This window comes from Melanostigma gelatinosum, assembly GCF_949748355.1.
Source record: "Melanostigma gelatinosum genome assembly, chromosome: 16".
NCBI lineage: Eukaryota > Metazoa > Chordata > Actinopteri > Perciformes > Zoarcidae > Melanostigma > Melanostigma gelatinosum.
In genome coordinates, this window is record NC_136649.1 from 8,017,532 (window position 1) to 8,043,491 (window position 25,960).

The window sequence follows — 25,960 nt, forward strand, 5'->3', positions numbered from 1 at the left end:
GTTGTTATTGCGCCTTGTTTCAAACCTGGAGGCTGCTTTGAAACCATACAAAGGGGCCGGGCTTATTATGGCCCAGTAGCCTGTCCATACTTTGCCCTTTAAAAAAATTGAGGAGTAATTGGAATTGGCAGGATCGGAATTGGCAGGATCAGCCTTTGCTGAAGTGCGATCATGAGCGTGACAGACTGCGGAGCTTTGTGATCGCACTTATGTGATTCATCTTTATCGTTTTTGTTCTCCTTCCCGCTGTATTTGCAATGTGTATTCATGTCAGTGTTTTATGCTTAAGGTCTAATCTTATATGACATTGTGCCCGGCACAGCGTGTAGCCGCCATGCATGTCTACTTTTACCACCAATATGTGTGATATTTTCAGTTCAAACACAGGGTATGTGAAGGAAGATAGGGGGTTATTTCACGAAAGAGGTGGCAGAAAGAAAAAACTAGGAGTCATGGAGGCTCCGGAGGCTGCTCTGACGGCAGCTTTGCCCCATTTCTCATGGCCATGTAGGTTAGCGGGGAAAGGACTGATGTAAAAGCGATCCTAATGGATGCTGGTGGTGAGCATCAGGCTGCCGGCCTTGGCGTAAACAGGAGCCCGTCTGTCCGTCCATGGCAGACGGAAAAGAGATGCGGTGCTGTCACTCCTCTCAATCACATCTCCCGGAGAAGAAAACCACTCAGACACCAATGAAGTGAACCGCAGATACAGAGACACAGCCACAGACTCCACAACCTCGGAGCTTTTAGCGCAGATCGCTGCTCAGTCATCCAATATAGCTTTGTACTTAGAATCCAAATTGAATCGCTCTTAATCCAAATTGAATTAGCAATTCATGAGTTATTTACTGTGCCAAACACATGAAGAGATCCACGTGAAATGACTTCGCAAGACGCTATTAAGCAAAATAATTTAGTTAACAGGACTTTACGCTGAGATTGTTACTTGCAGTCATATAATGTTGTCAAAAACACAGAGAATAGAAAGAGAGAACTTACTTTTAGTCTTCCCATGGCCTTGTACCAGACTCAAATGATACTATTACCTGTCGATCTTGTGTAATGTCGCAAATTTTTGAGAGGGAAATGTGTCAGGATAACAGGACTGAGTAAAAATCTGGGAACGTGATCATACAACATATTATGAATTCACGGTGTGAAAATGTATTTTATGTCTAAATTGGAAATAGAGTCACACAATAATACAAAAAAAGGTAACATGAAGGTGTGCACCAAATTTCATGGCGAATATTTGTTGAGATTCTTCTCTCAGAACCTCAAGTGGGAACCTCAAGTGGGAACCTCGTGGTGGCGCTCGAGGAAACGTCAGACGTCATTGGGCTTCATCCTCTGGCGACCATGAATGATTGTACAAGATGTCATGGCAATCCAGCCAACAGTTGTCTCGACATTTCAGTATGAACCGACCATCCGACAGACCAACATTGGCATCCATAGAAGCGCCGCTGGCATGGGAAAAAAGTAATCAGCTGGACAGCCATTTGCAACATGTTTATGATAAGTAAAGTAGTGATTTCTTCATATTTAAATGAAGTAACAACCTACACCCTCTCTATTCATGAGTCAACCACAGGAGAATACTTCTTGTAGACTATTAGCATGCAGAAGCTGCTGGATTTACATCCATACAGCTAATTATGTGTGAAACAGTGAAACAGAAGGTTTCTTCCAGCGTGTGATTATCATGACTAAAAAAAGGCATCCTTTGAAGCCAGGGATATTGAAGTTCAGATACATGACCAGAGATTTTCTTTGTGAATGGGAATAAAAAGGCAGTGTGAATGGGAAATATGCAACACAGACAGATTTACCTCCCACTCATTTGGGGCAGATATAGATGAAATGGCATTGCGTGAAAAGTCTGCCCTCCAAGCTGAATGATGAGCTCGGAAGAAAGTGACATCGATATAAAATAGAGATTTCTACTGTTAAAAGAGTCTATATCAAAAAGGAAGGCAAAAGATGCAGAAAAGTGTTAAGAGCTACACACGCTTCACAAACTAGAGTTGTTTGGAAGAGTGTGACACTGATATATCTTTTACCAATATATCTCTTTAAGGTTCCTCAAGACTGCAACTAAAATTCTCTGTAAAAAGTTATTTCATCCATCCATCCATCCATTTCCCTCCGCTTATCCGGGGTTGGGTCGCGGTGGCAGCAGGCCAAGCAGGCTGACCCAGACTTCCCTCTCCCCGGCAACATGTTCCAGCTCATTCTGGGGGATCCCGAGGCGTTCCCAGGCCATCTGGGAGATGTAATCCCTCCAACGTGTTCTGGGTCTTCCCCGGGGTCTCTTCCCAGTTGGACGTGCCTGGAAAACCTCCAGTGGGAGGCGTCCAGGAGGCATCCTAATTAGATGCCCGAACCACCTCAGCTGACTCCTTTCGATGCGAAGGAGTCGCGGCTCGACTCCAAGCTCCCTCCTGATGACCGAGCTCCTTACCCTATCTCTAAGGCTGAGCCCGGCCACCCTACGGAGGAAACTCATTTCGGCCGCTTGTAGCCGTTATTTCATGTAAACAGTCAAATTACAGACAGTGTCAAAGTATTGGCAATGGGCAAGTAATGTTATTATGAGCATTACTTTTCAAAACCACAGATTTGTTTCGGATATGGTTGGTTAAACACTGATGAGAAGATCATGACTGTGTTGTTCAAAGCCAGGAGACAGTTAGCTTAGTCAGGAGACGGTTAGCTTAGTCAGGAGACGATTAGCTTAACCTAGCATAACAGCTAGCCTGGCATGGGCCGAAGGGTGAAGGAAATCTGCCTACCAGCACCTGGAAAGCTCCCAGTTTAACATGCAAGCACCTTTTATCGTTTGTAAACGATAACGTACGTAAGTGTGCGCATGCAGTTTGACAACAGAAGAAAGGTGGAGTGCAACAGCTTGTCAAGCTATGCAAGGGCATTAATGCCAAAGATCACGATTGCAACCTAACCAAATTAGTGAGTGTGTAGAATAAATGTGGTCCAACATTTAGTGGCCAAAGTATACAGGACGTCAAATACCAAGATAAACAGATTCAGAGTTTTGAGTTTATTGAGTTTTACAATGGCCGCTACAAACAACAAGTATTTTTGATCAGTCCCAGCGGGGATCAACGCGTTTGACAGCTTGGAGCATAGACGCCGCCGGTGTTGCAGTTTAAGGACTGACCGTACTAATTGGTGGCTCTCAGCCATTGCTCGTGGAGGCCACAGCTGTTGAAAACACAAACCGCATTCTCATCTGTGTTTCTTATCTACGCCAACCATTTCCATAAATTACTGCGAGCATCCTCAGAGCTTTCGGCTGAAATTCGACAGTTAACACGATCAAACACCTGTTGCTCTGAAGCGGTTGAGATCCTGTCGGAATTCTGTCGAACTTGAGTCCGCTGTTGTAATATCGATTCTGAAGCTCCAAGCAGGCAACAACCAGCCATGCTGATGCTGGGAACAGTTTTAATTCAATGTTTAAAGCTTGCTAACTCTTCTGGATGGCTGGGGCAGTACAACCTTTATGTTGACAACATGTGCATGCAGGGTTCTTTTAAAACACAGTGAGCTTTAAGGCCGCTAGTAGGAAGACGTTATTTTTTTCAAGCCTTGCACAGGCTTGCTGTTTCCCCATATCCAATCTTTAGCTGAGCTAACGTCTCTCGCAAAATATAATCGTGGTATCCATCTTCTCACTTAACTCTGGGCAAGAAAGCAAAGTGTATTTTCCAAAATGTTTTATTCCTTTAAAAGCCTGTAGTAGGAGATAACGACGGCAATGTTTAGAGAGAAAGTCTTACTTCAACATGAAGAAACCTACATATTTCCAAACGAGATATTGGGTAGGCAGAAAGTTGTTTTTGTGCATGTAAGTATTCAGTGTAATGATCAACATCCAAAATGTGTGAATAACAAGACTGGTTATCTGTGGACGTCCAAAAGTGGTACTTAAAGACACAGATATTGTGGGTGACGTGCATAATTATCCAAGCCTCGGTTCTGGCGCAAGAAAAACCTGCAAGGAACAAAGTAACACCATTACAGTGTGCTAACACTGCCAGTGAGTTGGTTATTGGTTGGATCTGTTCTGACTGCGGGCGGTTCGAGAGTCTGATTGCATCTTTGTGGTGGTATGCAGCCACAAAAACGCCTGAATAGGTAAATCTAATATGTTATGTATTTTTTCTGTCATCACGTTACGCCGACATAGCAGCAAACTGTACAGCAGATGGTTGGCAGGTGGCAATAAGGCGGTAAATATATATATTTCTAATCGTATCCTCGTCCCAAACAACGGAAGTAATTGTTTCCTAAATAGCATTTGTGAAAATTCGAAAGAGATATAAAAAGCCAATGAGAGCTTCATCAATTTCTCATGAATTGAGACCCAGGAACCTGACTGTGCTTTTGAAGATGAAAAGATTTATAACAGGAAAGAAAAAAGATCTTGAGGCACTTTTATGTAAAGCAAGATGATGAGGTACATGAAAGTCCTTTGAATCTGGAGTGACTACGGGTAAAAATGAAGACCATACACTTTTGACTTTCATCGGGGCAGAGATAATAGACAAGCATTATATATATAATATATATATATATAGAATAATAACACCTTCAATTTGGGGAATCTACCATGAGGAAGTTACCACAAAAAAAGAGAACTAAAAAACGTGTATTAAAATAGTTCTACAAAAATTGCCATGGGTCCTTTCGCCTGAGGAATATAGAGTAATGGGAAGCCGATGGCCTCTGTAGCAGTAGCAAGGCTGCAGCGCTGTTCACAGAAGGCAATCACATCAGCAGGGTGGCCAGCGGCTAGCCACGCAATTTGGAGTGGCTGTTGACGGTCAGTGACCTTGAAAACTTCACCAGCAGCCAACTTTTTTTTTTTTTAAACGAACTCGCTGGCTGACCGTCCGCACACTGTCTGAGTTTGCTGCTGCTGCTGCTGCAGCTCCGTAGGGAAGAAGAAAAAATAGGACTTACCGGTAGTATCTTGTTCTTCATGATGTGGGAAGAGCGGGTAATGGTGGAAATACGCTGAAAATGGTGGGCAAATATTTCCACAAAATTAAAAGGAATAATGTAAGCATTCGGAGAAAGAAAAGGAGGGGAACGAAAGGCAGGAGGATGTGATGGAAGGAATATGAATGTGTCAAAGAATCAAAGATCTCATAAGTCCTAAATATTCAGAGACAGCTGAACACTCCCTTCAAATCCTGTCTGAATGTAATTAGCAGGCTATAGCTGAAGGGCAGTCACTTCATAACCACGTGCTTATGCCCCACCAATATCAATGAAATGGTAACAAAAAATATTTTGAAGGAATAGTTTGCTTGGCTTACTCCCTTTCTTACCGAGATTCGGACGAGAACATTGGAACCACTCTCATGTCCGTCTGTTAAATATGCAGCTCAGCTGGTTTAGCCTATAAAGACTGACATGAAGCCTTCCAGCACTTCTGAAGCTCACCAACGTCACATGTCACAACCTTAGTTGTGACATTTAGTCAATTTGTCCAAAAACTGAGGTATAAAAGCATAATTTTATTGAATTTTTTTTACAAAAGGGGTAATGTGCGGAACTATCTCTTGGCGGTGTGGTAGTTGATTTTCTTTGAACAGACTGGTCACAGATGAGGTTGGAGATGAAGATCAATTTTTCAGAATCCTTTATTGGATATGAATCATGGGAAGAAAAGCACAGTTTGCTGCCAGACATGCCAGACATAAGTCCATACATGGAGATGGTCAGAACACAGGCATGCAGGACATAGGTCCCTATTTAGATAAGAGCTGACCCCACTGGGTCAACCACCTGTTCAGCCAGAGTGCATTCGGTCACAGAGTTTACAACAAAGTGGAAATATATACCAATTAATTGTGTTGAGACTGATCATAAGCTGCTATAATATTACATACAATGTTATCAATCCTAACATGTATACACAGGAGATATAAAATATCTCCACAGGCGGGAGCAGTGACTTTGTGAACTATTGTCGTCATTGTGAGGTTGCCAGGCAAGAAAGCAAATTTCCTAAAATGACAGGACACCACCAAATGGGTCTTGGATTGCATCACAGCTGAGTGTCCAATTTCCAACTATCGGTGTAATTGTGTGACATAATTAGGGCTCACTGCTTGCAGGAGCGTTCGCTCTGATGAGCCACTTCCAACAGCTGCATGCAGCCATCCTGTAAGTGTCTTACTAAGATTATTAGGAATAATATTGTAACTTGGTGTCAGCTCAAGTGTGTAGATGAATATAAAGCTGAGAAATGTTAAGGTATTTATGGAAGTGTGAAAGAGATACGTTCCTTATGATAAAGGATGGCTGGTGTTTAAAATCCCGGTGAAATTGGAAAATATCACATATATCCTCAAGGGAAATAACACAATCATGTTAACATCTGTTTACACAGTTAAGGTTCCCCTGGAGGAGGTCTGCTGCCAGGTACTCATGAGAGATGTCATGAATGTGATTTACAGTGGTATAGATGGAAGAAGGAAAAAGGGGGGGGGGGATCTCCAGGACTGAGTGGGTTGCTATTAATTTGGACTCGCAGTGCCCTCAGAAGATGAAATTACAAAGGCAAACACAAAGTGTTTTTCCCGCAGATACATCCATTCGTATGACCAGGTAAATGATTTCCTACAACTCATTTTCTGCAGGTGGCCGCCCAGACTAAATATGACATCATTGCAGCTCTGTCAACGGTGACGTAGGGCTGACGTACAAGGAAGTGTGTCAAAAACAACACTGCAGCTGGCTAACCACCATTCAAGCGTTGAGCTACATGCTAACAGAAAACAATGTAATGAGGACATATCAGCAAAATCCAAAACTCGTCCTCTGACAGACGCCGCGGTGTGGCCATTCACCACCGAAAAGGTGGAGAACAAGTAAGTCATGGCGGTGTCATTCCTGCGCTTTGTCGGTGCTAGTTCGGCTAACGCCAGTTAGCGAGCTGTCCTGAGTTAGCCTGCTAATAATTATTGACTGGTTAGCGAAATACCAAAGATATTTGGTGCCTTTATTTCATTTTTTTCACTGATACTGTGTTTAAGCTAGTTTAACGACTGCATTGTCACTTGAGTTTACAACACGTGACCTAGCTAATTATGAGCCGTGTTGTTGTTGTGGTGTAACGTTAAACATAAAACATTTTAACCATATTCGGTTGTAAAAGCTGTCAGTATAGGGCACATTGCTTGTTACAGATAGACAGAGCTACCTGTCGACGAAACAGCGACACATCTTAAATGAATAGAGGTTGCTGGCAAATTCGGCACATGTATGATAAATGGAGTAACGTTAGCAGTTTATGATTGAACGTTACATGACTGTGTGTCTGATACGCCGTACGTTTCCAGGTAAGACGCCTAACGCAGGGAGCTATATTGAAAAGTAAAAAGAGACATTTTTGCTGAATAACGTGTAAGTATATTAAGCACGAATGCGGAATTGCTCAGAAGTGTATAAAGACTGCTACAGGCTCTTGGGTAAGCATTTTACAGACGTTTATTTTGCTAAAAAAATGAATTAAGCATGAAAAGGCCACATATTGAAAGGAGTATGGTGATAACTTCCATGTTTGTCAAACACAACATTGCCAGAAAAAGAGAAGTTGCTTTTGACTTTGTGTAACAAAGTATCAGCTGACTCCAACAACATCCCAAACAAATTACTTTCATTTCCACTTTGAAGCCTTCGGGTTTGTTGGATTTCTTTTCACTACGTGAGCTGTAAACTTCTTATCGTTGTGCTTTCAGAGGCGTTTGGAACAGAAGTAGAATCTACTCTTTACCGAGAGCTGATAACTGTTGTTTCCTGTAGTTGTCTTATCATTCACTGGGACACTCGGGGGACACGGTGACATCTCCAGGCCCCTCCAATGTCCTCTGGCTGTCCGCCCCAGTCACCCGCCGTGGCGAAGTCTGAGGTAGCAGTGGAGGGAGACTGCCCGCTGCTGGCTGCCACCTTCGCCTACTGGGACAACATCCTGGGGCCGCGGGTGCGCCACATCTGGACGCCGAGGGGAGACCAGCTGATGTTCCTCAGCGACGGAGAGGTCACGTTTTTGGCCAACCACACACTCAACGGGGAGATCCTGCGCAGTGCCGAGTGCGGCGCCGTGGACGTGAAGTTCTTTGTCCTGGCGGAGAAGGGCGTCATCATTGTGTCGCTCATCTTTGACGGCGAGCTGAAGGGGGACAAGAACACGTGCGCCTTGTCCATCGTCCTCCCGCAGACGGAGCTGGCCTTCTACCTGCCTCTGCACACCATCTGCGTGGAGAGGCTGAAGCACGTCATCCGCAAGGGACGCATTTGGATGCAGAAGGTACCCACACCGCTCTTGCTGATCCCCCGACTTCTTGCTGTTAGATACGAGAGACGGCAAATTGTTCCCCCTTTACACCCATAAACCTACTTTAAGACCTGATTCATCCGTAGGTCCTGATTTTAAATGGATATTAAGTAACCTATCACCTCTGTTTTACCCATTTGGGATTGCAACAACATTGCCAGAATAATAAAGTTGCAGCCTCCCAACACAGAGGACTGAAATTAGCTAATTAGGTCTGAGGGAGAATGCTAGTGAGGAGGTAATAATAGAGGGGGGGGGAAGAACATGACGCACAACACTAAAAATATATATCCTCGTTGCACTTCCCTGTTACTCCCTTTTACCTTTCGGACGGGGAGCCTCTGATCAGACTGCTCCCCCCCCCCCCCCCGGTCACAGTAAATATTTTAGGAGGTTCTTTTTATCCTGCCTGATCTTCCCACAGTCCGGCCTTTTCTGATGCTCCGTTACTCATCTTGTGTTGCTTTGAAAACGTATCTAAGAGTCCTCGTTGCTGCCAAGCACTGCTCACTGGCCTCATGGCTGGATATTGATCCTCAGTACTCACTTACCTTTTGGCACTGACTGTAATGTACCTGTACCATTGAGTGCCAAAACCTGTCGAGTACAGTTGGCATCGTGTCTGGTCAGAATAATAATGTTGTTACGTCTTGCTTCTTCTTTGATATTATATATATTATAGTTCTGGTACAGCTATGTGTGTATTGATCCTTTTCAATCAACTGAATGCATCTTTAACCTGACATTTTTTAAGGAGTGTTTTATAGGGGTGGGAATCGCCAGAGATCTCGTGATACGATATTATCGCAATACTTGGGATACGATATTATCACGATATTGTGATATTATCACGATACTTTCACGGTAGTGCGATATTCTGAGTATTGTGATAACATATGTTGCGATTTATTACTTTTTTCAACTTCAAATTATGTCCCCAAAGGAAAACTGTGTCAACAGCATGTTTTATCTGAGTTCTTTCTCTGATGTCTCCATCTTTGTTTCGACCAACTTCCTACCAATCACGCATGCAGATCCGGCACCTCTGCTGACCTCACCAGAAAACAACTCAGCACCATCTAGTGGACTGAAAAAGCAATTGATTTTATTTTATTTCTTTAGATTTTTTTTTATTTTTATAGTTTATAGAATAAAAGATTGATACTTGGCATCCGTGTATCGATATAATATCGCCACGCAAAATATCGCGATACTATGCTGTATCGATTTCCCCCCCCCACCCCGAGTGTTTTATAATAGTTGCTAAATTACCTCAAAGCTTTTTCACAGTCTAACCAATACTGATATCATAATAAGAGTGAAAAAACTAATTAAAAACATGGAGACCTCACAGTTTTTACCAATATGTGTACTGAGAAGGACATTTTACAATGAAAGTCAACAGTGGCCTCTGGAAGACAAACTTTGTAAAACTTCATATATGGATCCAGCCGACTCATCAGTCCAGCTCTAATGGCTTTTATTCTGTCCCCACAGTGTGACTGGTGTCTTTCCACTTCCAGCTCTCGAGTGAGATGCACAACAGGCCGTTTGATTCCTTAAATCATCTGTCCCTCTCAGTAAACGTATCTTAGTGTTTCTCTGCAGTGCCTCACAGTTAACTGTTTCCTCTTCCCTCCACTTCAGGGCTACAACATCATCTCGGTGCTGAGCTTGGAGATCGTCCCCATCATGGAGCTGTTGGCCTCCATGAAGTCGCACAGTGTGCCGGAAGACATAAACGTGAGCGGCACATGCACATCGCCACCAGTGATCAAGCGAACCACTAGAAACTGTAACGATTGATTCATTCTCCTGTCGGTGGCAGAATTAACAGCTTCTAGTTTCAGTGGTTCACGGTGAACAATCTCTCTATTGAAAACAATCACATATGACTTTTTGGAAGAAAAAAAAAATAATTCTTTCTCCAACTTTTCAGTTCTTTCATTATTTCACTTGTTCAAATCGTTTCTATTTCCAAGAGGTTTAGATTACCCAGGTTCCCCCCTGCCTAGACTACCACCCAGTGTGATTCAACACATTTGCTTCCTTCTAATATGCAAATGCGACAGAAAAAAAGAAGCAGCACAAAAGAATCTCCCTGGAATCCGTCTTGCTGTTTCCTACATTGTTGCACAATGGTGCTTTTTTTGCATTTTAATTTTCATCACAGTGCCTGCAAATGTGCCCATCAGCACTTTTGTCTTTGTTGAGACCAATTCTCTTTTTTATTAAACGACTCATTTGTTTCGCTCCCGCTGAGCAGATAAAAGACACCGTGCTAAATGATGATGACATCGGGGACAGCTGCCACGAGGATTTCCTCCACAAGTAAGTGCTCTCCGGTACAGGCAAAGGGAAGACGGATGATGAACATCGCCCGTTTAACGCCCATCAAGCTTCCAATGATGACTAATGGCTCGCCACTTACACCAAGTTTCCTCCTGAGAAAGAACCAAAGCTAAAATGGCCGTTAGTGTTGAGGACCCAGAAAGTCCATTCCGGCAGTGGAGCTCCCGATTGCTCAGGTGTTGCGCAGGATTAGTTCAGCATCCTGTGGTGATGACAAAGCATCTGTGCACTGTAATTTAGTTACTTGGATCTGAAGGAGCTTTTTAGCTGATGGAGCTTTTTAGTGAGAGAATAACAGACTTACGGACGCCCTGAGAGGGGAGTAAGCACAGAAAACTTTTCTCTCTTGACTTTATGACTTAAGATCAGGAATGGATTTTGCCAGAATAATTATTCTGAATTCCTAAAAAAAATTATAATTTGTGTAAAAATGAAATGTGCCAAGAGTTTTTGTGTGTTGTTGTAATACTCGTTTCAGCCACAAATAGCTGAAGTGCACCACTGCCCCATGTGTTAAATATGGCTAAAAGTATTGATAACAGCAAATTAGCACAGATTAAAATCCTACAGGCTAACACGCAATATCTGTAATATGTGTAAAACTCGGCTCGATGAAAACAAGTCCGCTTTTAGTCCTACTTAGAACATTCAGCCTCTTGTGGCCGGAATTAGTTTTACAACAAACACCTCGAAAATGTTTTTTTTATAGGATTTTCTTTTTTCCTCCCTCTCAGTGCTTCCGTACAGCTAACTGTACGTTTGAGCCAATGTAAGATTTAGCTTAAAACCAATCAGTTATTTTTCGTGACAATCAAATGATGACGGAAGGTCATGAAATTGACTTATTTCCCTCAGAATATATTGAAAAGGTCAGAAAATGAACCAAACTACATGATTTAAAACTGTAAATGTGAGTATTACGAGTCAGATGTAACTCTCCACTGGCCCCTCTACGTAAAGCCTCATGTCCTCTTCCTCCTCCCTCCGCCTCAATCATTATTCCTAAAAGCTGTCGTTGACGATCAGAGCAGCGGTAATGAAGCTAATTGGTTCTAATTTGCATGTCTTTGTCTCCGTGGTTCAGGGCCATCAGCTCTCATCTGCAGACTTGCGGCTGTTCGATTGTGGTCGGGAGCAACCCGGAGAAAGTAAACAAGGTAAATGCTCCGTATTAGTGGCCGCACACAAACATATTTGTAATGCATCTACATAATTTAGAATGTTTTGAAGTGTGTTGTTTTGGAGCTTTAATGAGACCCCCGTGTCTCTGTTGCTGCTCGAGCCGACGCTTTGGATGTCTGTCTGGGCTTTGGCAGTTTCCAAACAGAAGTAACACGAGGAAGCTTATCAGCTTCTCCAAATGGGCACATATGGGAACGAAACAAAGACAAGTTATCCTGCGTACGCTGTTTGTTTAAGAGATCTACAGCAGGAAAACAGCCGCTAACGCTTTGCCCGATGAATATCAAAGGGCTGCACCACCGTCATTTGTAGTTTTGTTGACTTGAGGCCCAAACTCGGCACCCAATTAGATCGTAAATTGTATTTGTGTCTTAACAACAAGCCTCAAGCCTAATGTCACATTAAGGTCCATTTCCAAAATGTGGCTGCTTTAGTCAATTTTGTGCTGAGATGTAGCTCCTAGAATAAATGCGCTGGCCTGGTCTTAAGACATTAAGGTGAAAACAAAAAGTAATTCATTTTCTGTCCGTGTTTTAAATGGTAAACCTAGTACAGCGTGGTTGCATAAGGGTTGCACACGCCTTCCAATGGCAAATAGTTGCAACAATGTCACGTTTAAGCTGTTTTCCATCAACCGGGGAGCAGTTGAAAGCAAATCAAAGCCAGTTATTTTCTGAAGTGTTGAAATCTGACTGTTCTGGGGTTGTTTTTTGCAGATTGTGCGGACTCTGTGCCTCTTCCTGACCCCGGCTGAGAGGAAGTGCTCCCGCCTCTGCAAGGCTGACTCTTCTTTCAAATATGACACGGGCCTGTTTGTTCAGGGTCTGCTCAAGGTAGCCGCTCAGTTCCCCTCTCATTATACCGCACAGTGCCATTTGAATAGGAGCTCATTGTTCTGTTGTGCCTGCTCGTTTGATGTTGGTATGACCTCATTTCTTTTTTGTATGAATAGTTGCGATAATATATTTGTATTACTGCACTGCATGCGATTCAGATCTGTTTCAATTACATTTTAATTATCTAACTGCATTGTTCACGTTAAGGCTAAGCAAGCGAACAATGTTACCACTGTTTGTTAATGTTGTTGGTGAATTCTACTCGCAGTTCTCAACGTTACAATCACTTCTTATTTGCTGCTGGCAGCGGCAGAACACCTGGCGGTGCTTGTTAGTTCAGTCATTAAGAGTCAGTATGGTGCACGTCGGCTGTGCAGCGGCGCTCCTGCAGGACCGTCTTATAGATTTCAACATAAGATGCAGCGGGGAACAAGAGACAGTGGCCCAGGGAGAAACAACAAGAGAGGAAGTTGGAAGCCGCGTGCTCGCAAAAATAGTGAAATTATTTATGAGACCTTCTGACCTGAATGTAAAAAAAAAAACACACAAACACAATACGTGAACAAAGAATAAACATCAAGGTAGCTTCACCATCCCTATGTGAGTATATCCACGGCAGAAGCTTTGATAAAGCGTTCCTATTGTTGTTTTCCTTTCTTATCTTTTGATTCACAGGACTCCACGGGCAGCTTCGTCCTGCCCTTCCGCCAGGTGCTCTACTCCCCGTACCCGACCACGCACATCGACGTGGACATCAACACGGTGAAGCAGATGCCACCGTGCCACGAGCACACGTACAACCAGCGGCGCTACATGCGCTCCGAGCTGAGCGCCCTCTGGAAGACGGACAGCGAGGAGGACATCCCCCCCGACACGGTCATTCACACCGACGAGAGCTTCACCCCCGACCTGTGAGCCACGGCTCTGCATTTCTTTTCATACACTATTTTGTTTGCATTTTTTTGACACCATATTTAAAGAAAAACAACATATAAACAATTGCATGTCATATCATTACCACAATGTCTTCTCTTGTTTTTTAGGAATATATTTCAAGACGTCATGCATAAAGACACTTTGGTGAAGTCGTTTATAGACGAGGTAAGAGTACAGCGGCATCTTTTTTTTCTTCCATATTCTTTGTCATTTAAATTTTAGTTTTTTAAACGCTCGACCGAGTCAGAAGAAACGAGACAAGAACAAGTAAGCCCTTAAACATATTGACAAAAATACTGACGTAGGAAATAATAGAGAACATAACGGCAACCATTGGTATCATTCTCGTCATCGTTCAGAGACGTTGTGAAGCACTTTTGATGAAAGCTTTATTTACCATTGAAATCAAACAGCAGGTTGGTGCTCATAACCCACAATAGGAATATGTTAGTTATGAAGATTGGACAGTGCTTAAATGTACTCATTTAACATTGACAATAATATAGCTTTTTATGGAAAGTGAGAGAAGAAATATCTGCTTATCCATTTTTTTACTCTGATTGGAATTGTTTTTCTCTTCTGTGCTTTCGACTTAAGAACAGGAAAACAAACAACTTCGTACGTTTTTGGTTTTCATCTGGTAAAAAAGAAAAGAAAAAAAAGTTTGTGTCCTTTCTTGTCAATATTGGCCACAAGAGGCTGAAGTGCACGACTCTCCTCTGTTCTAAAGAGGAACAGAATACCTCTCAGGGCTTCCATAGAGATCAACTGAATGCTCTTCCACACCAAGTTGAGGCAAATTAGATGGCACATATCTCGGTATTGTTGAATCCAGTTACAAGCACCTGCTTCTTATTGCACAAGATTAAAATGGCATACCAGAAATACACCTGTTCTGGTTCCCTTTTTGGTCAGCTGATGAACACTTAAAAAGTCAGACTGAGTAAAAATGATAGTGAACCAAACTGACTGAGGCAAGAACATGGTAGAAATGCTCAGTTATTTTGTTGCCTGTTGTATTTATATACCATTCTGTTTGTATCCGTTTCTATTACAAATTGTGTTTGCGGCGATATTAAGTTTGAAAATGCTTTATTGTGAAAGAATCTGCTTTCAAATGAGTGAGGATTCAACTGTGAAATCAACAAGTAGAAGTGTTAGATTTCTTATTTTTGGCTCCCCATTGCCGTCTATGACCGACCTTGTTTCTTCTACTGCGCTGTATAATAATGTGTAGTTGAAAGTGGCAGATGCATTCTCATAGTTTGAACACAGAGAGGTCCGTCTATCGGGCTGCAGCGAATACTTGAACGATGCAACACAGCGGTACAATGTGTTCCCACGGGGTCTCGACCCGTCAGCCGTTCGTATGCAGGTGCTCCCAGAGTTACAAGTTCCTCTCGAGACAACGGCAATGTGTTCCTCTCTGAAGGTCGGCACAAAGGAGGGACATTAGGGCTGTTATTCCAGACTACTAATGGACGTCCTGTGTCGTACCCAGGTGTTCATGCTGAAGCCCGGCCTGTCCCTGCGGAGCACCTACATGGCCCAGTTCCTGCTGCTGCTCCACAGGAAGGCCCTCACGCTGCTCAAGTACATCGAGGACGACACGTAAGAGCTGCCGCCAATCACACTTTAATCCCAAAAACAAAAAGGATGCTTGTTTGGCACTTGCTGTGCGCTATTGTTTGTGCATCGACTTTGCGCTGCAGCCGCTGACCTCCTAAACACCCTGAAGGCTTGTAGTCTACGGGTGAGTAGAGAAAAAACAAATCATAAGATCAGCTGAGTCATCCTTCACCCTGTGCCGGTATGACTGTGATGCAGTTGACTTTATGGATATGCACAAACACAGTGGCTGAGGAACCGTAGCTGCTGGGTGTTGATGGAGCCCGGTGATATCTACACACTGGGGCATAGCGAATGGCAAGATTACGGTACATTACATCTTCCTCTGGTGAAGCACGTCGTTCTATTACGCTGTTGCTGAGCTGGCGACAACTATAAGAGGCTGGAAAGATGTAGAAATTACAATGTTTTTAAATTAATAACCAATAGCAACCGGCACATCTACAGTCATGATCTCCGTATGTTTCTCTGTAACACCAGAATAGCAGCCGTGTTCCAACACGCTTTGAGTGAAACACACGAGCAGGGGGTGAGGTCAGAGGAGGCGTCTTAATATTACCTTCCTCCATTTCCGCCCTTCAAAAGACGAAAGCCACAAATTGATACATATTGATGTATGTGGTGAAGGGTTTGTACTGAAGTCGAGATTTGATGGGAGTCTGACTCCCCTGATGTGCTTTTTGGCGGCGTATTTCACGTGGCCTTCTCCTCTTTCGCCAGCTGTGCACCGTCGTCGCTGCTTCAATGTGCTGAGCCCTGCCCACGACGATTGTGATTGGTTTAGAAAAGATGTAAAATACGAACAAGGCAGTGTTTTTTTTTTTTTCTCACAGCGCTGCAGAGATCTGGTCTGGCTATGTGGGACTAATTCAATAGTAACAGAAACATCTCAGACCTTTGTTGATTGAGAGCCCTCGTGCTCATTAAACAACTATAATATTAGACAAAAAAATGAATAGACGACGATGATGCACGACTTTTGGTCGGCTGAAACGAGCAATGGGAAGATCTTCTGATGGGAAGTTTTCACATTTTACACGCTCGACAATGAACAATTAATCAACAATACAAATGACTTCTTCGCTTGTGTATGCCAAAGGATGCCTTTTTAACGACACCGACAAAATGTGTCTCGTTTGATAGCGAGTCACGCTCACCGGACTGCTTTATGATGGTGATTGGTGTCGGGGAGAAGCTGTGACCAGGCGGCTGCGCGTCGAGCCGCGCGGGGCGATGAATCCTCGCCGGCGTCCCAGACTGACGGCTCCCTCCATCTACACAGCACGTGTTTTTGGGGAGGAAAATAAAAAACGTGCTGGGCAGGAAAATGATGCACCGCACACACACAACAACCACAACATCTGAGATACCCTCATCATCAACGCTCTAAATGATGTTTTCATGATCGGCATTTGATCACTGACAAGACACGCCAACTCCCCCGCTGAGGTGTAGAAATGAGACTGTATGCCAGGTGTCAAGGTGACCTGGTGTATTCTGATGGCCTCGCACCAGTCTTTGCTTTAATGCGTTCACTTCATGATAAAACATGGAAACCAGGAGTAGGGCTTTACACCCTTATAATAATCGTATCTAGTCACGCTACAGTCACGGTTACAGTAACCACTTTCTGGCACGGCTCTCGACGCCCCTTCTTAAAGGGGGATGGTTTGGATTTTTTTTTTTAAGTGAGGTTGTATGAGGTACTTATCCACAGTGAGTGTATTCATTACAGTAGCTGGCACGCCCCCCGGTGTGGAGTGCCTCGTACCGGAGATGAACAATGAAAACAATATAAAAAACTGGTGCTGGTACTCCTGTCTGTTTCTCCAAACTGGGAGAGTGCCAACCGCCATCTACTGTAGGTAATGCACCGACTTTGGACAAGTACCACTTAAAAACATCCAGCTTATCCCTTTAAGCCTGGACCATTCCTCTGAGGCACCTGTGGCTCACCGCGTCTTCAGCTCCTCGAAATTCTTTCCACGCTGCTGTCCCCGCCGCGACCCGGTCATCGCTCCATCTGGGCTGGACTCATCTCCGTCTGTGCTGTCCAACAGTGGACTGACCTTCCCACTCCTTCAGGGCGGCAGTCGCTCCCCGTTTTAGTTTCTTCCCCTTCTGCACGATTTGTCTTTTTCTCCCGTTAATGAAAAGAGTGAGGATACCAGAGCAAATGCGTCAACAAGTGCGTAAGCAGTCATGACGATTTGTAGCTTCTGCTTCCGGCGCGTCTTACTTCAGATTTTGAGACGATTAAAAGTACAACGTATTGGAACACTGCAGAACAAACGAGGTGACACAGCAGTACGTGTTACACTGGGGTTACTAAAAGTGGCCGCATTGTTGCATCAGTAAATATATATATATATATATATATATATATATATATATATATATATATATATATATATATATATATATATATATATATATATATATATATATATATATATATATAAAAAAACATTATAATACAAGTCTTCCCTTCTTTGTTTCCCCCCTGACTAAATATTTCAGTGATTTTGAGTTCATAGTTGGTGTGCAAACCCAGTATTTAGGTGCTGGCGTGAGAGGATGAAAGCGCTCTTGTTTATGGTGCAGCTAACAGCCTTAGGTCGAAGGGCGCGCTATCATACAGGTGCCTCGACAGCATTGTTTATGCTCCGCATAGCGGCATACATAATTCATCTTGGCCACGGCGCTCCCGTGCACCAGCTGCGGCCCCGACTAGATGCCAAATGCAAATCCTTCTGACCCCGAGCGTTGTAGGCCGTTAGCAGCTACACTACCACGCTCTCCCCTCTCCCCTCTCCACAGGCAAAAGGGGAAGAAGCCCTTCCGATCCCTGCGCGACCTGAAGACGGACCTGGATCTGACGGTGGAGGGGGACCTGAACGTCGTCATGGCCTTCGCCGAGAAGCTGAGGGCGGGGCTGCACTCGTTCGTGTTCGGGAAGCCGTTCTACACCAGCATGCAGGAGCGAGACGTGCTCATGAGCTTCTGACACCTGCTCTTTGTACACGCTGCATGGATACTGGAAACAGATGGCGTATTGTCTTTGGTTTGTCCTGTTACATCAATGCATGCCAACCATTGGACTGAATGTTTGTTTCTGCTTTGTTGACATGAAAAGAACACAAACATGTATTTGCCTTTTTTTTTTTTTTTCTTTGTCTTGATAAATTCAAGGGATGATTTCAAAGACTGATTGTTACAGCTATTATGAGCCATCAGAATTAAAGTTCTGATACATTGCCTTGATCAACTGCAAGCATAATGTGAGTTTAATGTTTTAAGAAAGCCAGAATAATTATTCATGTGTTCTATGCCTTCTGTATTAATTTATGGCGTTGAAATCGGTGCACACCAGGACATTTGCAATTTATTTTAGAAATCATATTTATTAGAACACGCGTTATCGGCTTCTTTGTTACCCGTGTTATACAATAACCTCAAAACCTGTGAATGGCCTGTTTTTTTTTTTTTTTGTTATTATTTCTTGAAGAAGTTAATGAATGAGCATGTGCACTGAATGTGAATGGTGCTGATCAAGTGACATTACAAAAAGATTGCAAGTAATCACAAAGATTTCATTAAAGTAAAAGAGACTGGTCATTGAAGTCTCATCACAGGCCTTCCTAACAAAGCACATCTGACTGTAGCTGACACTGAGTGTCATTATTAAATGCGTTCGGCCAGCTGTGCATAAGATGGATTTGCATTTGAGTCTTTCTTTGTTTCTCCTCAGGACAGACCCACGTACTGGCTGTTAGGATTATCCGGCTGTACTGGTGGGCTTAAAGTCAAGCGATCTAGTTGATGTGCTATATGTATTGCTTCCAAAGATGTGAATAGTGTTTTGGCAGTGTAGTACGGTGAGGTGATAATGGTCTGCCATTTTCCCACATTTACATGTGATTTTGTATTCAGGACATGTATGCTCCCGCTTAGAGAGACAGAGATACTAATACCACACCTTTCCCGCCACCACATGCTGGATAGTTTTCTCAGTAGTTGTTCGTTACAATCAGGATTTTTTTTTAAATTCAGTATGCTGAAATACAACTTACTCAAACGTGCTCAATTTTGGCTGACCAACAACCAAGATGTTAATCAACAAGGTTCATGGAACAGTGTGCCAAATGTGCTCTCTATATATTTCTTTTTTACTGCAGAAGGTTTCTCAACATTCACTACACCATGTCTTGATGTTCCAACATCTGGCAAAGTGTTGCGTGAGTCACGGTGGATGAAGATGTCCTGTTGAGATCATGTGGAGATGTGCGGTGTGTATTGAAATCAGCCGAGAGTGATGCGGGAATGAGTCCTCAAACCCAGCAATGAGTCCGAATTTATGCAGTTTCATTTCTCCCGTCTCGAGGGCAATGGAGTTTTTGGGTTTGATGCCTGAAATGAGGTCTTTGGTTAACGCAAGCCGAAGAGATTTTAACATTTTTTTTCTACGATACGTAGGTAAATACCCCTCTCGTGAATTGCTAAGCTTACGTGTCTTATAAAAGATAGCCAACAAGTGACCAAAGTTCATTTATAGCCTGACGTTAGCTTTTGACTTCTTGATGAAATTTACACTTCAAAAATCATAAAAGTGATGTCCATTTGTGAAGACGATCTCGCTGGACAAAACATCTCCAGTATTATGAACGTTTGTTTGCCAGAGAGCTTATTTTCTGCAATAATCTAAAAGAAGATGTGGTTAATCTGTGAGGAAGCTGCTTTCTCTAATCCACTGGATGAAACAATGGCAGTTTGAAGATCTTAGTCTGTCTATAATTGCCTCAAGCTAGAAAATTCAAATTAGTTGTCCTCTCGAGGACCTTGAACTGTTGCATATTTAAAAGAAGAAGAGAAGAAACCATTTTTATTGTCATATACATATATACGGAATTTGACCCATCCCTGGACATATAGGGAGCAGTGGGTTGCCATTGCTCGGCGCCCGGGGAGCCGGGGGTTCAGTGTATTGCTGAGGTACACTTCGACACCTGACACGTCCCAGTCGGGGTTCGAACCGTTGACCTTCCGGTTCCCAGACGACCCTCTTAACCCAGTGTGCTACGGTCAAATAAGTGAAGGTGCTGTTAATTACTAATAGGATATCTGTATAGCGACTGTATCAGGGACCTCCATCAGGAATTTACTTCACAAAAGAGGAAAAGATAATTCATGTGAGATGTGGTTTCTTTTAAAGCCACTGCCAAAATAGGTCGGTCTTGAGGGGACGACTTGATTGGCAGGGGAAAGCTTTGAGCCTGATGTTTGGCACCTTTTCAGTAAAACAACTCCTCCGTGTTCTTTGTTATTGTGACTGTAGGGAGGGCATGACAACAGGATCCTACATGAAATAGCACCCTAGAGCTCTGGCAATTCTTAGAGATAAAACAGAAGTTGATGTTGGAACTGTTTCTGCTGCTTTGACACAAGATTGTTTTTAAGAGCAGATGAGAATAGAACAGGAAGTCAAATTGCCATTTTTTTCTTTTTTCCCCCCTTTTGGCTCCCAGTTTTCAGCTCCTTTGATATTCAAACCACTTTATCCACTCATTAGTGTTAAGATGAGCATTTTAAAAGTACCACTGATAGAAACAGCTAAACATTTGCAGAATCTTGCAGAGGTGACGTTGGTCGGAATGGCTCAAATGGATTAATTGTTGTAGCATCTGCGAGATGGATTGGCACAACATTTTGAATATTCATGGTCCACAGCGGATTTCTTTGCTCTGTTCACGGTTTTAAAAATATATATTTTTTGTGCATTCTTTTATTTTCTTAAGTGTATAATGTGTGTGTATACATTTGTTTAATTGTATAAGGCCTACATTATTTTTTTGTATACATTTTTATATTGCTTGCATTTTAAATACTGAAAAAAACTTTCAGAAACAGATAATTAAAACGTGTGAATCCTGTTGATCCTGCGATGGGTTCAATACAACTGTACAGCATCAAAACAGCGCTGCTCAAATCCCACTACTATAAAAACATTAACGTTCATAGGTTGATTGAACTGTCTGTCAGCGAGGCCAGTGTGTGGCCTCGCTCACGACGCCCTCTGATTGGTTTGTCTCTAACTCGCCATCTCTTCCTATTGCTCAACTTTGTGACCGCTCGCGACAGACCAGGAAGAGATTGTTAACTGGTCGCCTGCCAGGTAAATATTCAACAGAGGATGCTAGCAATGCTCTTGTCTGACACGACAAAAGGACTGCAACTCCTGGAGAACTGGAGCAAAGATGAAACCACATGCTTTATCGAGGACGTTAAGGTATTTAACAACCGCTGAGCGACTTGTTTTCACAGTTTGAAGAAGGAGAAGTTAAAGGGTGCGGCCTGCTGTCATTAGCTTTCTAGCTAACCTCAGTGCTAACGTTGTGATATTTAGCGGTTAGCTTAATAACTGCATTAACCACAAGCTAAAGCGTAATTAGCCAAGGAGCTGCCCGGCTGCACCGGACGGGTCGGCAGCTTGTCGTAACGTTACAAACGTCAAAAACAATGAAAGGCAACAGTTCGACTGTGTTGCTAGTGCTGAGAACATTGCCCCAGGAAGGACCAGCAGGGCTCAGCTAGCTAGCGTTAGGTTGTATGGGTCCAGTCAGTTATGGCTCTGGGTTCAAGATTACATCTGAATTCAAGTGCATTGTTAATTTAGCAATCGGTCACGCCTGGCCATCTTAACACACGACGTGAAGGTGATAGCTCCTCCACTTCAACATGTAAACAAAGCCAAAGACTGGCTGTCTTTGGCTTTAACGTTTCCTTCAATAAGTTCCTCTTTTCTTTTGTCTTCCCCATCGTCTTAGTTTAGCAATCATTATAGTCTAGCAACAATATATACAACATGGCTTGTATATTCTTTTTTTGTGTGTGAGAGAAGTTTGTGTGCCTGTGAAGTGTTTTGTGATCAAGAATGCTTTGTGAAGTGGTCACCAGATTCCCCAGAAACAATGATAATTAATTTAATCTGACAGTGGATGTTCCAATGTATATTTCCCTGTCATATCTGCAATGATGATGATACAAACTAGTACTTTCCAAAATCTGTCCACTCTGAGGCTAGCTGTTTGGTGTGGTGCTTTGTCTTATGTTTACAGTATCTGTTGGGATTAGCTGTGGTAGCTAACGAAAAACTGGATAGGTGGCTTTAGAACTACCCTCCTCGCGCTGCTTAATTAAGTCACTCGTAAACCAAAACACCTCGGGTGTTGCAGGTGCCTGTGATGAGTCACTGGGAGGACCTGCCTTACACGAATACCTGTGCTGTGTGATCCATTCAGATGAATTGAATCACAGACGCACACATGGGTACATGCACCTGGCTACATTTAGATGTTTGTACTTGTGATTCCAAAAAAAGTCTTGCAAACACTGCTTTAGCACACCCAAAATGAGCATGTGCCTCCTGCCTGATTTGACGTAGTAAACAAGCCCAACAGTCTGATTTGGATTCGTCTCTGGTAGCTGGTGTCAAGTTCCCTGTGATGTGAGATCTAGAGATGTTTAGAAACAGTGTTTTCTGTAAGAGAGAGTGAGTGCAGGGTTTGGTGACATCTCAGTGGCTTTACAGCCAAAGTCATTTAAGGTGGATTAGCCCCGCCCCACACACACACACAGAGACACGCACTAATGTGCAACACCCTTCCACCAGGCCCCTTCCACACACACACACACACACAAAATATAATAATCCTCTCTGTAACAGCAAAGCCCACGTCACCAAACACAGCCTGCGTCCTCGCGGTGCACGTATAGCTGATTATGATCACGCGTGGTGTTACACGGCGCAACACTGTGAGCGCAGCTCTTATGGATGTTTGGTACGATACAAATGCTTTGAATTCCTAAACAGTTTTTAAAAAACTGAATGACTCAGTTAAATGCAAAGATAAGTTTGACTTTTTTTTTTTCTAAATATGTCATGGAAAATTATTTGAAATAATAAATATACCTTCAGGGTAATATGGAGAAAATTAGATATATCACGATTTTTATTTTACCAAATACCTCGTGGCTCCCGCAAAATATTTACAAAATGTGGTTTTTGATATATAATCATCGTTGATGTGGATATATTGACTCGGTGAAAAAGGCAAATAATACAACAGGTAGAACAGTCTGGTAAGTTCAGTAAATGACATCACCTCACTGCAATATAGCCTCTAAAACCAGGAAAAGACAACACTGTTTCCCACAAACCAATTTATTTTCCGACTTGATCTCAACATTTTAGACTAATAATTACTGGCAGAGGTGGCGCAGCAGTTTTGAGTAACGTATCACGGATGAGTCGTAAAACCCAGAGTTGAGTCAGCATTTTTGCGAATCCGCCCTTTTGTCTAGGTACCCAGGCAGATGCAGCACTCTATTTTATTTACATAATTATTTTCTACTTTTATTCATATTATACAAACACCATTTAAATATCAGAATTAAGTTTTAGGTAACAGGTCTCTTCCTGGGAGTTTTACGCAGCACCAATCCGTACATTAAACATGTTTCAGTTACATCTGGCTGTCTTTGCTGTGGGGCTTAGTATCGTCCTCCTTTTTGTTTTTCTTTTGCTCCTGTGCCATGGAAGTTATCTGACATTTGACTCTTTCAGTTTTAGGTATCGGACTGAGAGCCTGTAGCCATGGAGGGGCATGCTACCAAAAGCAATGAGAGCACGTTCCCCAGCTTCGTGGACCTGGATGACTTCCTCACCAAGCACAACTCCAACTTCATCTGGCTCCTCGTGGGTAAGTGCTCTGGATCTACACCGTGTATCAGTGGATAGCACTGGATCAAGCTGCATTGAAGCAGTTTCATAGACAATGTGCCATCACTTCTTATCATCTAAACCAGGGGTGTCAAACTCAAGGCCCGCCACGTCATTTTATGTGTTAGGAGTAGTTACATTTACACAGTCTTACATTTACAACCGGCCCTTTGAGGGTAACCATGATGCTGATGTGGCCCAGAGTGAAAATGAGTTTGACACCCCTGATCTAAACTATTGTGGTGCTTATGGCTCTTTATTATGTTGGGAAAACTAGCATCTGCCACGTTGTACTCAAAGCACCAATCCCGGTTTATTGACCTTTACAAACAAGTGTAATTCTAGAGTTTGACTGAACAGAGTCCAAATCAGCACAAGTGATCATATTTAAAAGTAAAGGCTTACTTTACTGTTTGGTTCACAAACATCAATGACGTTAACAAACTATTCAAAATATCATAAAACATAAATGACTTCTTGTTTGTGTTGTTCCATGTGTTAACAAAGGGGGCCATGTTTTTGTCTTTCAGCCACCATTCTGTCCTGTGGATGGATCATCTATTTAATGTATTACAACTCCCGCAACATTGGCCTCATTCTCACCCTCATCATCAACCGGCTCTACAAGGATGGCTACATCCACATTGGTGTGTGTTCCTCCGGAGCTCTGTCACACAGTGATGAATGGGGAGGAGGAGGAGCGCTGCCGAAGCTTTCAGTTCAAGCCGTTCGCTCAGTCCGCTGAATATTTCATGATGAGCCGGCTTGCTTCAGTGATTATCGCCACTGAGCCCGAACGGCAAACTGCAACCAACACCTGATTTAATTCCTCCACACAAACGACACAGAACTTATAAAAGCACCTGGAGGCCATGAATCCAAGTGAAACCAAGCCGTTCATTCTTAGAGAGTTTCTTCCAAAAACATCAACAGTCGTCCGTGTGCCAGCTAATCTCTTCCCATCGGCCAATCCATAGTCTCAGGAGACATCCGGTCTTCAGCCAGTCAAATGAAAAGTCATGCGACAAACACCGCGGACATGAGGAAGTGTCAGCTGGGATGATGATGGTTGAATCACTCACTCACTCTCTCTCGTGTTATGAGCCAAAAAGGATGAAAGATGTAACTCTATGTTCTTACTCAGTGACGACTCTGACCTACTTGTTCTACAATTGGAGCCTAATTAAGATTGTTGTTTTTATTCTCTCAATGAGAAGAGATAAGCTGATTAAATATCTCACCAACTCCCACTCTACCGAGGCTCGAACAACCATCTCATTACAACTTGTGTTTACTTTTCATTATTTAAGGAATACATTTTTATTTCTCTTTAATCAGCAGGTTTGCTGGCTTGATTTCACACCACTGTGATCCAATCCAAACATCTTTTCACTTGCTTTTTCAAAAAATTGTAATCGCGTAACTTCATATCATTCTACGACCCTGTTATTGTTCATGAAAGATACGCTGCTTTCTTTTGTGACCGTAACACAAACTGTGTCTGACAGGCTCCTTCTCCTTCTCCGTGCTGTCGGGGAAAGTCATGTTCAGAGACGTCTACTTCATCAACCAGGACATGTCCATCAGGTAGGCTGGCCTGGGCTGCGTCCTTCTCTGCTCTCCTCTTATCATCTTACCACTTTCTAACGTATTGATATTTATGTTGTCTGTGATACAGGATACAGGATGGCTTCCTCATATTCTGCTGGTGGAAAATGTATAACCCAAAACAGAAACAGCATGGTGAGTTTAAGAGTTTTGTCTTTCAGCTAAAATGTTCCTTCAAAGTTCAAGTTAAGGTTTCCTTATAATAGAAACACCTTTAAGACTTCTCAGGGTTTCCTTTAAATGTTCACTTGAGTATTTCAGGTT

At 42.9% G+C, this 25,960-nt stretch overlaps 2 protein-coding genes across 6 annotated transcripts in view; both read left to right on the plus strand.

The window, feature by feature from the left end:
* The first annotated feature begins 6,764 nt into the window (after positions 1 to 6,764).
* On the plus strand, positions 6,765 to 19,023 carry c9orf72 (C9orf72-SMCR8 complex subunit). Of its 5 annotated transcripts, none has more exons than XM_079287252.1 (11): positions 6,765 to 6,908; positions 7,380 to 7,508; positions 7,843 to 8,347; positions 10,022 to 10,117; positions 10,641 to 10,705; positions 11,811 to 11,883; positions 12,625 to 12,741; positions 13,420 to 13,655; positions 13,788 to 13,845; positions 15,182 to 15,291; positions 18,130 to 19,023. In XM_079287252.1, the coding sequence occupies exons 3-11, from the start codon at positions 7,901 to 7,903 to the stop codon at positions 18,314 to 18,316; spliced, it is 1,389 nt and encodes a 462-aa protein (XP_079143378.1). In that variant the 5' UTR covers positions 6,765 to 6,908; positions 7,380 to 7,508; positions 7,843 to 7,900; the 3' UTR covers positions 18,317 to 19,023. The 5 variants fall into 5 exon arrangements, with proteins under 5 accessions (XP_079143378.1, XP_079143381.1, XP_079143382.1 ...); XM_079287255.1 differs by having other exon boundaries at positions 7,380 to 7,441; positions 7,779 to 8,347; XM_079287256.1 differs by lacking the exon at positions 7,380 to 7,508 and having other exon boundaries at positions 7,779 to 8,347.
* A 4,939-nt stretch (positions 19,024 to 23,962) lies between these two features.
* kiaa1109 (KIAA1109) overlaps positions 23,963 to 25,960 on the plus strand; it is a gene marked incomplete at its 5' end in the record, with an annotated part of 62,681 nt that continues 60,683 nt past the window's right edge. Inside the window, 4 exons of the mRNA XM_079286774.1 lie at positions 23,963 to 24,068; positions 24,619 to 24,735; positions 25,597 to 25,675; positions 25,767 to 25,831. Of these exons, the coding sequence (XP_079142900.1) occupies positions 23,963 to 24,068; positions 24,619 to 24,735; positions 25,597 to 25,675; positions 25,767 to 25,831 (367 nt within the window). The remainder of the gene's footprint in view (positions 24,069 to 24,618; positions 24,736 to 25,596; positions 25,676 to 25,766; positions 25,832 to 25,960) is intronic.